A 15,653-nucleotide genomic window follows, 5' to 3' on the forward strand; every position below is an offset into this window, starting at 1 on the left:
GCTTCATTTTCATAGTCACATACAGGACCAGTGTACTCGAAGCGCACTGGCATGCACCTTCCTAACCCCTCAGCAGATCCCAGCCCGGAGAGCTCAGTTGGCTGGCTTGAGGAACCAGCCCTGTACCTGCTTCACTGCATTCAGAACTGCTTCTGCCAAAGGCGCTGTGTTTCCCACGCATGTAGAGCACCCGTAGCCGACGACTTCAAACCTGCATTTCAGAGAACAGTCTCATCAGTCAGGACACCTTTCCATCTGTCACTACCCACATGTGGCTAAGATTCTGGAAGGGACTTTTCCAGACCCCGGATAACACTTCCTACTTCTCCCTGGCGAGCACAGGGCCTTAGTCATGAACATGCCCAGTAAAGGCTGAGTGATCACATCCCACAGACTGCGCAGTGGAAGGAAACAACAAGGGCTACTGCCCAGAGTCTTCTCTATGGGAAACCGGGAGGGAAGCAGCGACTGCTGACCACGGGCACAGGGGACAGGGGCTCACCCAAGCTGACTGAGGTAAGGCAGCACTCCACTGGCACTGAGGTAGTGAGTCGCCATCCCGCTGCCTGGAGACAGGCTGGTCCTGATGTAGGGCTTCACACTCAGTCCAGCTTCCACAGCCTTCTTAGCCAGAAGACCTGCAGGCAGCACAAAGCAGTCACTGCATCAGTGTCCTCCCTCCGGCACACAGAACAAAGGGTTCATGTAAGAGACAGGGTTCTGGGGGCTCGGCAACAGGACTGGGGGAGGGTGTGTGCCCTGCACACTGATGGCTCAGGTTTGATCCCTGGCACAAATATGGTCCCCCAAGTCCACCAGGAGTGATCTGAGCTCAGAACCAGGAGAAAGCATTGAGCACTGCTGTGTACACCCCCGCTCACCAAAATAAATAACAAAGGCTGAGGGACGAGAGAGGCCCCAAAGCACACAACTAGACCCGAACACTCCAACATGTGGCCCCACCATCCCACCCAAATTAACATCAAGCAAACAGCAGGCTTTAGGGTCTGAATTCTTTTTATTTTTTTGCTTTTGTTTTTGGTTCACACCTGCAGTGCTCACAGTGTACTCCCAGCTCAGTGCTCAGGGATCATTCCTGGCAGTCTCAGGGGAACCTATGGAGTGTTGGGGATTGAATCTGGGTTGGCTGTCTACAAGGCAAACGCGCTCTCTGCTGTGCTATTGCTCCAGTACCAACCACCATCATGGGATTAGACACACCAAATCAAAGTGATCGGTATCTAGAACAGATTTAGCATGGTCTCCAAGTCATTATGATCAATTAGAAACCCTGTAACATACTGTGCAGAATGGTCAGATGTACCAATTTTTCTTTTCCTTTGGGGGGGAAGGCACTGAACCATTTTTAATGTAATGATCACAAAGAACTAAGAGCAATTTAACATTTACAATACCACCTACTATGAACAAACTGTCCCTTGAGTATGCCACAGACTTCACTGCCAGTTATCAATAATCTTTTCTGGCCTCCAAAATCCCCATGGAAACTAGCACGCTGCCATGGAGGACTACTTATACAAAAGGAAGTACCTGACTCTGAAAATCTCAGTCAGTGAACCAGATACAACCCGAAACCAGAACAAACTCAGGATGCCATTTTAAAACACTTACTTTGTGTAATAAGAAATTCAAATTAGGCTCTTTGAGACCTAGTAATATGTTAGCAAGTCAGCATGTAGACGGCAATGTCCAAGCACGAGGGCCAGGGCCGCAGGCAGCCTACCTGCAGCAAGCATGGCCGATGGATTACAGTTGTTGGTACAGCTGATCACTGCAGCGATGACCACTGAGCCGTGCGCCAGCGTATACTCACTTCCCTCGTAACCAATGGTAACAATGTCATTCTGTTTTTCTGATGCGATTTGGAAGCCCTTAAATCCGACCTATATAGAATTAAACATACCTTTGAGAGAGCCCGGCCCTCGGGAGAAGACGGACACAGTACAGACTGATCACAACAACAACCCAAACATTAACTCAGGGGTTGAGAGACAGGACAGGGGGTCGGCCACTGCCCTTGCATGCAGCCGACTTGGGTTCCATGCCTGATATCACCAAGGATCCCTTGAGAGCAGCCAGGAGTGAACCGAGTGCAGAGTGAAGGAGTAAGCCTTGAGAACAGCAAGTGTGTCAAAAAAACCAAACCAAATAATGAATTTTAAAAACTGGGGGGAGGAACTGGAGAGACAGGACAGCAGGGAGGGTGCTAGCCTTACACACACATCAACCTGGGCTTGGTTCCCGGCATCCCACAGGGTCCTCTGAGCACCACGAGGACTATCCTGATTGCAGAGCCAAGAGTAACTCCTGGGCATCGCCAGGTGTGCCCGAAGGTTTTTATCAAAGGGTGGATAGAATGGGGACCCCCTCAGGAGTGAGCTCGGGGCTCACTCCTGGCAGAAATGCACTGAACAAAAGAGCTAATGGCAATGTGTCTGGACAAGTAAATTAAACCAGCCATAGGTTGCTTCACTGTGACCATCCTTCCCTTGCTTAGAACAAAGCACACGAGTAAGAAATAATGAGATACTGCACCTTCTCATTCAGGCAGGCCTGGAAGTCACTTTTCATATCTGTCACTGCAACTCTATCCTGAGGCCTTTTGGGACCACTGACAGAGGGGACGATTGAATTCAGATTAATCTGGATCACCTAGAAATGAGAGGAGGAAGATGGAATCATAGCCCAAAAGTATAGACTTAGAACCAAATGCTCTCTTTGGAAGCATATGACTCATCAGATTTGTTTCAATGCCAGTTTGTTTAAGGAAATAAAGCCCCGAAGAAAGTTTTTCAAATGACCCCACTGAACTTATGAAACAATTGTCCCCCAATACAAAACCCAAAGCCAGACGGTTCCCTGGGTCAGGGCTAACAAACTTGCACCTCAGCAGGCCACTTCCTGCCAGAAGCCACCAGGAGGCCCCGATTCCAATGCCAATGTGAATGGCACAGGCAACTGCTTGACCCGACAGGGCCACGAACCCTGGCATAGTGCTCACCAAGCACTGTGCGCCTCATCTATGCGCGTGCATATACAGGGGATGCGGCAGGTCTTCTTCCAGAAGCGGAGAAGCACGGTCGGGAGCAAAAGGACAGCGGGGAGGGCACTTGCCTTGCAAGCAGTTGACCCGGGTGTGATCCCTGAATCTCAGAGGGTCCCCGAGCACGGCCAAGAGTGACTCCTGAGTTCAGAGCCTCTTTGCTCAGTCTTGCGCACTACCAAGTGTGGCCCAACAACCAACACCAAAACAAAACAATTAACAAAACCCAGAGAAACGGATTAACAAATCACCACTCAGGATGATATAAAGTTTATGTCCCAGAGCTGATTTTCAACCCAGTTTTTAGGGTATAGGAGGGCCCCTGGAAGTACTCGGGAGCCCAGTAAAAGCCCTGCAATTGGGCACAGCAGTTCAACACCAGAGCACAAGGACACGGTCCTGCAGGGGCTCTCGGTGTCAGCGAAAACCAAGGTTATACCAGGTGATGTCTTGGGGGGGGGGGGGGGGGAGTTGGAGAGGAGAGTGTATCATGGAATTCACCAAGTGCACGCCATCTTCAAGGGGATGCCCCAGCCCCAGAATTCAGACTATTATGGATCTACCTGGGAATATTCAGGCTGTCCTGAAGGAGTCTGGTCACTTCGAAACAACTTCACAGCTTTAAGGTATGTTTCTATTAACTTGAGTTTGGCTTTGTCAAAGCCTAGAAAGATGAGGGGAAAAAAATTTGTAAGGAATTTAGAAATCTTTGAGGGGGAGCAATTCACATGATAAGTAAGAAACACATATTAGACATAACCACATACTGAGAACAGAAGCATTTTTAAATTAGCACTTAATAACAACCCCTTTATATGCTAAAAGGCTTCACCGACCATTTCTTACATATTCTCTAAACTGAATATAGGGTTTACAGAAAACTCTGCCTTCAGTGAGAAACACTCCTCCAAAGGCCCACGTGACTAAGCAAGCATCTGCTGGCCATTCAGCTCACTCACGCATCATAATCTTACCCCAAACTTAAGAGTACTAGGATAACACAGTCCCCAATTTATCTATGTTCAGAGATTCTGAATTCTGAAATCATTACTTTAAAAACGTGGATCAGATTTAAACTCCTGTGTTTGGGACCGGAGAGAGTCCACCCAATGGATGAAGCTCTTGGCCTGCACATAGCTGGCCTGACTTCAATCCCCGGTACTCCACATGGTCTCACGAGCACAACCGGAACATCACCAGGTGTGGCCCAAAACCAGGCTACTTCACACAGAGCAGAGGCCTTCTGAAGCATGAAGTGGGGGCTCCAGGACCTGCGACTGCCCAGGTGTCCAGTTTCCCAGGTTCTGCCTTCCGTGGAGAAGGCACAACATCAACAGCACAGAGTTCCCTTCCCCTGACAGGCATCCAAGAGAAGTGAGCAAGGACCACGCGACTGGGCCACACAGTACAGCGCTCAGGCTGCCTGGAATGCGTGGGCCTAGGCTACTTCCATGGCACCCTGAAAGGTCTCCTGAACCCGCTCAGTTCTCCCTGAGCACTGCCAGGTGTGCTGCTCCCCACGCCCCCCAACATCATTTTTTGGGAAACTGCTATCAATGGGAAATAAGGGACTGGGTTTGAGAGCACAACTATCTTTAAAGCACTGATGCCGTTACTGGAATGTCACAGTTTCAAAATAAATCATTAGGTAAAGAAGTACAAGACAGATTATAAATTATTTTAGATGGACAAGTCAGAAATACAACACCTTAAGATAATGATCTTATGTGTCTTCTTACCTATATGCTCTAAATGTTTTACTGTCACATTGTCAACAGGGAAAAAACTGAGGAGAGCACCGTATTCTGGACACATGTTTGCTATTGTAGTTCGATCCACCATAGATAATTGTGAAACTCCACTTCCAAAAAACTCAACAAACTTTCCAGCCACTCCTACTTGCCTGAGGTGCTATATAAAACACATAAAATGCCAAGTTAGCAAGAGTCAGGTTAGCGTGCACTCTGAAAAGTAGAAAAATCTGGTTAACAAGTGTTAGTGGCAGTAGAGAGGGTATCTGATGTTCTAAGAGCCACCACCACCGAGGTCTGGTAGGTCATTTTCACATCACGAAGGTCAAAGATACCTCGGAAGAGCTACAGAACGCAGCTACAGTCAGCAGTGGTCCAGTCACTGGCAGGGCGCTTCTCTGCCGTACAGGAATAATGATGACTCCACAACTGATAGTGCGTGAGATTTCAGGAAATACTTAGTGTTTAAAATTTTTTTAAAGATTGACATTCTGTTAACTCCCCGTGGCGTACCAAATATGCCAAATACCAGTAACAATGATGGGTCTCATTCTCCTAAAGAGTCTTGAATATAATCTCAGGGCTAGGATGAAAGAGACGTTACTGGGGCCTGCTCGAGGCAATCGACGACATTCTGTATTTGAATATAAATATATGGGCAGGAAAGATGGGAGAATGCAGGGAGGATGGGGAGAGCTGACCCTGCTTCAACACAGAGGGCCCCTGAGCACAGACCGAGGCGTAAGTCTGTGGGTGTGGCCCAAAAGCAAAAACAAGAAACAAATACAACTCACCATATGTATTTTGTATATATACAAATGCTATGGGCTGGAGCAACAGCACAGCCGTAGGGTGTTTGCCTTGTGCATAGCCAGCCCGGCGAGCCGGGTTCGATTCCTCCTCCCTTCTCCAAGAGCCTGGCAAGCTACCGAGAGTATCTCGCCCGCCCGGCAAAGCCTGGCAAGCTACCCGTGACGTATTCAATGTGCCAAACACAGTAACAAGTCTCACGATGGAGACATTACTGGGCCCACTCGAGCAAATCGAAGAATAACGGGAGGACCGTGACCGTGATACATATGCTGTAAGAATTCCATTTCTGATAGGACTTCCCGCTTGAACTTTACATTGAACTTTTTCTAATATCATTTTCCTTAATTACTACCAAGTAACCAAAACCACTACTCACCTTTGCACAATTGTCTCCCAAGAACATGGGAGGCTGCCGGGGGGGGGGGGGGGGGGGTGTCAGGGGACGAACTGAGACTGAGACAGCGCCCTCCCACCCAAGCAGAAAACCTAGCGATGTAGAGTAGAGGCTCCCGAAACCTCTTCCACCTACTGACGTTTCCAGAGGAAAACAAGTAAAAAGGGCGGAGAGACAGTACAGCAGGGAAAGTGCTTGCCTTGAACGCAGCCAACCCGGGTTCGATCCCAGGCACCCACAGGGTCCCATGAGCACCTCCAGGAGGAATTCTTGCGTGCAGAGCTAGGAGTGAGCCCTGAGCACTGCAGGGTGTGGCGCTCGCACCCCAACAGAGAAATGAAAACACTCCACCCTCCAATTGTAGAAGAGGCTCCTGGTGCCTCACCCCGAATGGTTCCAGGGCCCCCAGGGAATGGTCTGACCACTCTGGGGAAGGGAGACCCCTGAATCAAGCTTATTTTCAGATGTCAAAATTCAATCACATAAACAATGCTCAGGGGTTACTCTTGGCTCTGCACTCAGGAAATTACTCCTGGCGGTGCTTGGGGGACCATATGGGATGCTAGGGATGAAACCCAGGTCAGCCGCATGCAAGGCAAATGCTCTACCTGCTGTACTATCGCCCCAGCCCCCCAAAAAGTTTTAATGAAAAACGAATTTGAAAATGAAGGAAATACTGTTTAGATACATCAAGCCAAGCAATGCTCTCATTCCCATAACATTCTGAAAACAATGCATAATTAATCCTATAAAGATCATAAATAAAGCAGAACCTCAAAGAATAACTGGAAGCAAAAAAAATGCCACAAACAGAGGAGGGCCAAAAAGATGGTAGAGTATTTCCTTGCACTTGACCAACTCCCCCAGTTCAATCCTTGGCACTGAATATGGTTCCCACATGCATGGCCTGGGCTCGACCCGTAGCACAGAACTCAGAATAGTCCCTGAGCACTCATCACAAAACGAGCGCAAAATTGGTAAAAGGGGGGGGGGGGGGGGGAAAAGGCTATAGGAGTCTAAAAAGCAGCATTGATTTTTCAGAATGTCCAAAGGAAAGAATTGATTTCTCTAATAACATTACAGGCAGTCCTTTTCTTCTAGGAATAATACTGCAGTTCTTAATTAAACTTCTTGATTTTTGGTATAATGCGCCTAACTGATCATTTCTTAAGATGCCGGTTTTTTCCTTCTATTTAGGGAAAAAGATCAATATTACCAGGGGGAAAATGCCATTTCCTTTCCCTGAGGAGTATCCTAAAAGCCTTCAGATCAATCAAATTGAAGTCACATGTGGAACACTTTCACCTTCATTAACTTATCAAACTGGGAATTAACCATCAAAAAAAGTTAAGGAAAACTGAAAATTTCTGTCATTAGAAATCATGAATAATCATATTCTATAGAAGCAAATATAAGCAAATATAAACACAAATCAAACATATATGTACCCAATATTTATAAATTCAGACACAATGTTTCTACTAACAAAAATGATCAGAACCATATATAAGGGGTTGGAGCAATAGCACAGCGGGTAGGACCTTTGCCTTGCACGCAGCCAACATGGCCGACCCAGGTTTGATTCCCAGCATCCCATATGGTCCCCCGAGCACCGCCAGGAGTAATTCCTGAGTGCATGAGCCAGGAGTAACCCCTGAGCATTGCCGGGTGTGACCCAAAAAGAAAAAAGAAAAAAAGAAAAAAAAAACACTATTAATTACCACTGTCCATATTTCTAAAATTATCATCTGCAGAGTGATGTTTACTGGTTTGTTTGTTTTTTTTTAAGTGAAGGGAGACAACTGTTTTTGCTTTAGGGGCACACCTAGTGATGCTCTGGGGTTACTCCTGGCGGTGCTCAAAATCAAACCCGGATCACCTGCAATGCAAGGCAAGCACTGCACAATCACTCCAGCACCTCCTGTCACATTTTTCTAAGCAGGCTTTGTTCAATAAAAACTATCTTCCCAGGGCTGGAGCAGGAGGGTCTGGCCTGGCACCTGGGTTCAATCCCCGGCATCCCACAGGGTCCCCCGAGCACTACCAGGAACAATTCCTGAGCAGGGAGCCAGGAGTAACCCCTGAGCATCACCAGATGTGGCCCAAAACAAAAACAACAAATAAAGATGTGACAGGAGAGAGGAGGGAACTGTGTGTTCAAGAGAGAACACGGGCTTCTCGGGAGTGGGAATCGGCAAAGAGATAGACACCAACCAGGAGACAGACGCTCCTGAAGGCAGACTGAAAGCTTCAGATGGCAAACAGAAGCTGACCTCAGATTTCTGCCACATACTTTCCTGCGCTCAGGACTCACTCCTGGTGGGGCTCGGGGAGGACCAGACAGGATGCAGACATGAGGCCCAGGTTGGCCGTGTGTGAGGCAAGCGCCCACTGGCTGTACCCTGGCTCAGCAGCTCTACATATCTGAATGTAGTAAGTGCTCACTGAACAGAAAGGCACATGGCTCAGAAGACAGATTCGGAAACTAAGTCACACTCCCACGCAGCTACCTAGCCTTAGAACCCTTCTGTCTACCACTTCCTGTTCAGCCTATGACCCTTGAATGGTCACTAAATCTTACCATGTCTCCCTTTCCTCAGAATACAGATGGGGTCTGTGAGAGTCCCTGTACCAGAGGCTTTGACCCTCACATGCCAACACAAAGTGTTACCTATTTGCTAGTACGGGAACTAGCATTAGTCACGGTTAGGACCTGCAGCTAATGACAGCAGGGCTAAGGGTTCAGGGATAAAACAATATCTAAGTACCCCTATTTCCATAAAACACTGTCCAGGGACTGGAGAGGGTAACGCAGGCAGAACACGCCGGACCCTAAATGGTTGCCCCCTGAGGCAGGAGTGATCCCTGAGTACTGCTGGATGTGACCCAAAACCGAAATTTTAAAAATCAAATAAAAAAAAACAATATTCACTAAGGACCAGCCTTCCCCAAAGCTCAACTCCGCCAGAGCCCCAGTGGTAGAATCCCAGCTCCAGCCCTGCTTGTGGCCGTGGCAGCAGGACACAGTGTCCACATTCTGGCCAGCAGAAAAGACAAGAGTGCAACCGCCAAACACTGCGATGCTGACAACAGCTACAACAGACTGTAGGGAAATACAGAGGTACGAAGTGACACGAACACCACTGCTTCCACTTACCTTTGTAATGCCAAGAACAACATCTATGGATGTAACAAAAAGGTTTGAAGAGCCAGTTAACTCACAGCCAACCACCTCTGGTAAGGTCAAAGAAACGGGCAGACCGAGCATCACTGCTTCTGTCTCAATGCCTCCGACCCCTGGAGGAAGACGGCACATCAGAGCAGAATAAGGGAAGAGAAGTCATGCTCCATCACATCAAACTGCCTCAGAAACATTGCTACAGCCTTCATGTAGCTGCATGGTCGTCACGAGCAAGGAACCCAAGGCTGCTCCTAAAGGTCATTACACGAAACTTGGGATTTTTTTGGGGGGGGGTTAAGCCACATTCGATGGTACTCTCCAGACCCTGTCTGAAAGCTTACTGCACGAAGGGCCAGATCGAGTAGGACGCTTACCTTGTGTACGGCCAACCTGGGTTTCATCCCCAGCATCCCATATGGTCTCCTAAGCACTGCAAGAGCAAGCCCTGAGCATCACCAGGTGGGACCCCCCGCCCCAAACTATACTAATACACAAAGCTTTTTAAAGAAATAATTTTTGGCTTCATATTAAATTCAGTAAACATACTTTACTGTGCTAGACATTGTACTATATTCACGAAACAATAATGAACAGAACCCAGCTCCTATCAACCTCAAACTCAGTCTAATTAAAAAAAATCTCATCAAGGATGATATCCATTCAGAAGGAGTCAAGACGTTAGCCAGGGAAGAGCCGTGCAAAGTCACAAAGTCTCAGCAATCCTCGGGGGAGTGAAAGGTGTACAGCAGCTGGCAGGGAGGGCCTTTGTTAGCACAAGTACACGGGTAGCTGGCAGCCAAGATGGGCACTACGGGGCCTTCCTCGGGGAATCCTGTCCCTTTCAGACATCAGCACCCCCGTGTACACTGTGCTGAGCACTTAGGTTTCTTTTCACACATGTCCTTATACCACAATGTCCACAAACACACTGTTTCCCATTTCTGAGAATGCTCTAATAGATGAATATGTATGTTCAAAATGACTTGAGGTCACGCCTGTTTATGTGTTCCTTTACAATGCTCCTAAAGTCTGCTCCCAAGTGAAATGAAATGCACGCATTCCTTGACTTACCCCAGCCCAAAATCCCCAAACCGTTCACCATGGTTATGTGGGAGTCTGTGCCAACCGCACTGTCTGGGAAGAGGAAGTTGTTCTCGTCACAAACCACTCGAGACAAATACTCTAAGTTGACTTGATGAGCCATTCCAGTTCCAGGAGGGATCACAGCCACATTCTTAAAAACGCGTGAGCTCCACTGTATTTTGTTAAATTTGAAAAACACTTATTAGCATGAAAATCTGTGTTTACCTCGAGACACAAATATTGACACTAAGTTTTTTTTACTAGTGTTCAATGTGGACAGAGCTTATGACAGACACAAACCAGTCTGCACATGCTAAAGCTAAACATACTCGTTTTGCCAACCCAAATAAACGGGAACATTCAGTTATGTTTCAAAGAACCTAAGAAACAGGGAGCTCGAGTAGGCCCTACACGAGGCCCTCCAAGCTCACGCTTAGCAGAGCATGTATTATGTGGGCATTTACTTGAGGGAATCTCCACGACTGGGGGCCTAAGCACTCCCCATGCCCCCCAGTATCCTGCTAGGATCAAGTCTTGCTAGAACCAAAGTCCCATGCTGAAGGGTCACCATCAGCCCTAGAGCTGGCAGTGCTGGGGGGAGGGTGCAGTGCCCGGGGGTCACCAGGGGCCTTTTGCACTCCCTGGCATCTCTTCAACCTTCTTCCACAGTTACACATGGGGGCTGAGAAGACCCCCAGGAAGAACAAAGTTTCCACTGACATAAAGTGTTTAAAATCCAGGAGTCAGAAGACAAAAAAAAAAATGAACAGATTCAAAGTTTTTAAATTCCTCCAAATCACTTATACCTTAAAAAACTGAAGCCTTTCTCGATTTCTGCCGAATTCTACTTCTTGGTTTTTTAACACTGTTTCAGGTCTAAAAGGAAGAAGAACCAGCATTAAATGTATGTACTAGAGAAAAGAACTACTTTATTTAAGTCCTAATTCTTACGCACATAACTACATCTTTTAAATCCTTGAAATGGCAATTTACTAGACTTCCCAGAATCATCTTTCTTTGGAGAAGGAAGTTTTCCTTCAAAAACATGTAACAGAACCCAACCTAACATTCCTTACTGTAAGACTGGGCTAAGACCTTTTTACAAACAACAAGGCAGGTTTGGCTGGACGTACAAGGAGGAAACTAATTTACTCCACAACAAAAGTGTATTCCCCAGCTAGCTTTTTTTTTCCTCCACATTATTTCCTCTGACAGGATACAAGACAAACATCAAGTTTTGTCCTTTTCCCCACTTGAATGCAGAAAGATTTTTATGTATAAATTAAATCTCATTATTACAGACACACGAATGACTTACAGGTTTGTAGTATAGTGACATATATTAAGGGGGAAAAAAGAAAAATAAGATTTATGGGACATGTTTATAGTAGGATGGCTTAAGAAGCATGTATGTGCCTCATTTAAAATAAGAGAAAAAACAATTCAACTGGTGGTGGAGGTGGGTGGATAGGCAGAGAGATAATGCAGTGGGTAAGACATTTGCCTTACACATGGCTGCAATCCCTGAACCCCATAAGGTTTCCTGAGTGTCACAGGAGTGATTCCTGAGTGCAGAACCAGGAGTAACCCCTGAGCATCACCCAGTTTGGCCTCAAAACCAGGAGAAAAAAAAAAAAACAGGAAAAAAACTGTTCACCTCCAAGCAGAAAACAATTTCATTTTCAGGAAACCATTTTTATCTAATGATGTTTCTAAAGTATTTTAAACAGCTTTCAATTGTTTCTTTCACCTGCCAGTGGTGACTATGTGGTGCCAAGAACATCAATAACACAATTACACGTGTCCTCAAGGGACCAGATAATTGCCACTGTCTAACTGTTAACTTTTTAATACAAAGATTACTTTGAATAATTCATGGCTAGATGACCACTTGAGACTAGGCACTGCACCTCCTAATGAGATTTCTACCCAGTGCCTCGGGGAATAGGTCTTTGTGACATCACTCTCCAATTATTGCACCTTCCCATAGCTCAGGCCATACACACCAATGCACAGCTTAACCTCCAATTAGGCAGTGATCTAGAGTGCCAGATGCATGCTCTCCCTTCCATATTTTTGAAGACCATATAATTAATGCTTTACTGATCCTTAAAGAACACACGAGAGTCACTAAGATAAACAGCCGTGGTCTAAATATAGCCATCTTCCTGGTTTTATAGAGTAAAAACAGAGGGAAGAAGTCACACATACAGCACTATAACCCTCAAGGCAGAGAGATAACGCAGCGGGTAAGACTTACGAGTGCTACAATCCCTGCACCCCATAAGGTCTCCTGAGCACTGCTAGGAGTGATTCGCGTTTGCCTTACAAATGGTCTTAGAGACAGATGTACCATCTTAGCACTTCATGCTCTGTCAATGAAGAAAACTGATTTTCTTTTCAGCAAATCTTCTTTTTTAGGGAACTTAGTTCAGCACAAAAATTTCAATCTCAAGAATCAAGATCCTGAAGCTGAAGAGATAGATGGCACAGAGCGGACGGGACTGGCCTTGCATATGGCTGACCCAGGTGGGATTCCCAGCATCCCACAGGGTCCCCAAGCACCACCAGGAAGGACTCCTGAGCACAGAGCCAGGAGGAACCCCTAAGAACCACTGCATGTGGCCCCAAAACAAAACCAACATATTTAAGAAACATTTTCTTCTAAGGAACTAAAATGAATAATGGCATTAAAGAGTACCATTTTAATTACCTCCACTTCTTTTGTACGATAGAAAATAAACGTCAATTTGAATTCAGCACATTAAGTATGAAGTCATTCCATTTGAGGAGCTAAGAGGGAAAGGGAGTTAAGAGCCACACTAAAATGTTTTTAAAATCTCATACTCAGGCACTGGTTGCAAGTGGAATGGACAGAGGATGGGCGTGTTCTCAATCTGTGAAGAGAATCTTCCCGAGTCTCGGCCCAGTGCTCCGGAGTCACAGGGCCCCCGGCAGGTGGTCTGGCCTCTGCAGGGAAGCTTCTTAGGGTGTGCTGGGAGGGGCGGGATCTTCCCTGCCCTTTGCAGCTCCCCACCTCCAGGGTTGGGAGCATTCTGTATTGCACTGTCAACACAAACACAAAAGCAATTAAAAGAAAAAATGTAAAAGCAATAGAAATACAGCTTTCCATAAGACACATACCAATCATGCTATCCGGAAATACTCAGAAATTATTCAAATATATTACATACAGCTCAGATTTTTAAAACCGCATCTCAGGTTACCAAAATAGGTCATTTTTAATTTATGGACACAATATAATTCTAAGTGACCAATAAAATCATGTTCATATACTTATTAAGTAACAATTTAAAAAAATGTTTAACAAATAGTGAAACAGAATTTTTAAGTCTGACATTAAGAGGAACTCACTCATTTTAATCTAGAAGGCAAAGTCCTAGGCTGTACCAAATCAGAGTAGTAGAATATACTACTCTGTCAAAAAATCTTTTGTTAAAAAATCCTTACAGGGGCCAGAATGATAGGCCAGCGGGTAAGGCTTTGCAAGCAGTGGACTCAGGTTCAATCCTGGCATCCCATATGGTCCCCTGAGCACCACAAAGAATGATTCCTGAGTACAGAGCCAGGAATAACTCCTGAATATTCCTTGGTGTGACCCAAAAAGCAAAAATACAAAAAACAAACAAACAAAAAAATCCTTACAGAAAAGTTTACTGGGAGGCCGGAGTGATAGGACAATGGGCAGGGCATTTGCCTTGCACGTGCTAGACCCAGGTTTGACCTCCAGCATCTCACAAGGTCCCCAAACCCGGCAGGAGTGATCCCTGAGCACAGAGCCAGGAGTAAGTCCTGAGTTGTGTCCTGAGTTGTGTGTGGGCTAGACAGACAGTACATCGGGGAAGGTGCCTGCCTCCACGTGGTCAGAGCCCTGAGCACTGTGGGCTATGGTCCCCACAAGAAACAGCTGATCAAGTGAAACGGCAACAGTGCTCTGTGAGCCCAGTGCTTCTAAGCACTGGCAAGTAAAAGACCTGAAGAGATCGTATCGCCAGAGTCTCTCGAGAGGTTAATCATCTTGATATAATTTGGTTCTGAGGGGGTCACACCTGGTGACAGCAGTCACTTCCAACAGTGCTCGGGGAACATTAGATACCAAGGACCAATCCAGGTCTCCTGCATGCAAAGCAAAGAATACTCAGTCCCTAGACCTCTTGCTACAGCCCTGGGAAATAAAGTTTCTTTTTTTTTTAAGGGAAAAAAGACTGAAATCAAAGTTCACTATATGAAAGTCACTTCTAGGGGCTAGAGCGACAGTACACTGGGTAGGGCATTTGCCTTGCACACGGCTGACCCAGGTTCGATTCCCAGCATCCCATATGGTCCCCCAGCACCGCCAGGAGTAATTCCTGAGTGTAGAGCCAGGAGTAACCCTTGTGCATCACCAGGTGTGACCCCCCCCCCAAAAAAAAAACGTAGGGACCTGACAGTATAAGGGGTAGGGTGCTTGCCTTGGACATGGTCCACTGGGTTTAATCCCTGGAACCCACACAGTCCTGGCAAGCTCATCAGGAAGAGCCCTGACTGCAGAGCCAGGAGTGAGCCCTGAGCAATGAATGACCTGGGAGTCATCCCAAGCACTGTTGGGTCTGCCCCCAAAACAAACACAATCAGCAGCTTAAAGTCACAATGAATCAGTGTGCTTTAAAGCCACACTGATGTCGGCCAAGAGGTCAAGCATAAGCTTAGAATGTTCCAGGCCCTGGATTCTACGCGCTCCCCACTCCCTACCCCAGAAGCACTGCTAGGATGGCCATGCAAACAAGAAAAAAGAAAAAGAGGGAGGGATAAGAATTTCATCCGAGCACAGTTTCCAGCAGTCTCAGCACAAGTGGAGCATGTCTGCTCTGGTAAAATGATCTCCACTCAATTTTCCAGACCACATGCACCCAGCGGCAGTCAGGGAATTTGCAAGTCTGGCTGGGTGAGTCTGTACGTACCATTTACTGATGTCAATCTGCAAGGAGTGATCAACCGTCAGATCTGTAGGACAGGCAGGGTGGACTCTTTTAGGGTCACCTCCAAGAGTTTTCACCGCCTCCCTCATAGCAGCAAAATCTACCATTGCAGGGATTCCACTGAAAAAGAAAGAGTGAGCAGATGACAGTCAGTTTTGTGTTACAGATACGCAAATACTTCATAGGCATTCGTTCTTTATCTCTAAAAAAGAATCCCTTTCACATGCGCTTGACACACGTTATCTAAAATTATTTTTTATTTTTATTTTTTTGCTTTTTGGATCACACCCAGCAATGCACAGGCGTTACTCCTGGCTCCGCACTCAGGAATTACTCCTGGCAGTGCTCGGGGGACCATACGGGATGCTGGGAATCGAACTTGGGTCGG

The 15,653-nt window shown here is 46.5% G+C and overlaps 1 protein-coding gene across 1 annotated transcript in view; it reads right to left on the bottom strand.

Annotated features, from left to right (window-relative positions):
* Positions 1-15,653, bottom strand: part of IREB2 (iron responsive element binding protein 2) — a 36,336-nt gene that overhangs the window by 11,137 nt on the left and 9,546 nt on the right. Inside the window, exons 4-14 of the mRNA XM_056114158.1 lie at positions 15,248-15,385; positions 13,134-13,352; positions 11,093-11,162; positions 10,275-10,458; positions 9,180-9,319; positions 4,804-4,975; positions 3,628-3,728; positions 2,557-2,673; positions 1,745-1,904; positions 503-638; positions 127-211 (exon numbers count right to left, since the gene is read on the bottom strand). Coding sequence (XP_055970133.1) covers positions 127-211; positions 503-638; positions 1,745-1,904; positions 2,557-2,673; positions 3,628-3,728; positions 4,804-4,975; positions 9,180-9,319; positions 10,275-10,458; positions 11,093-11,162; positions 13,134-13,352; positions 15,248-15,385 — 1,522 coding nt within the window. The remainder of the gene's footprint in view (positions 1-126; positions 212-502; positions 639-1,744; positions 1,905-2,556; positions 2,674-3,627; positions 3,729-4,803; positions 4,976-9,179; positions 9,320-10,274; positions 10,459-11,092; positions 11,163-13,133; positions 13,353-15,247; positions 15,386-15,653) is intronic.

This window comes from Sorex fumeus, unplaced genomic scaffold, assembly GCF_029834395.1.
Source record: "Sorex fumeus unplaced genomic scaffold, SorFum_2.1 ptg000024l, whole genome shotgun sequence".
Taxonomy (NCBI): Eukaryota; Metazoa; Chordata; class Mammalia; order Eulipotyphla; family Soricidae; genus Sorex; species Sorex fumeus.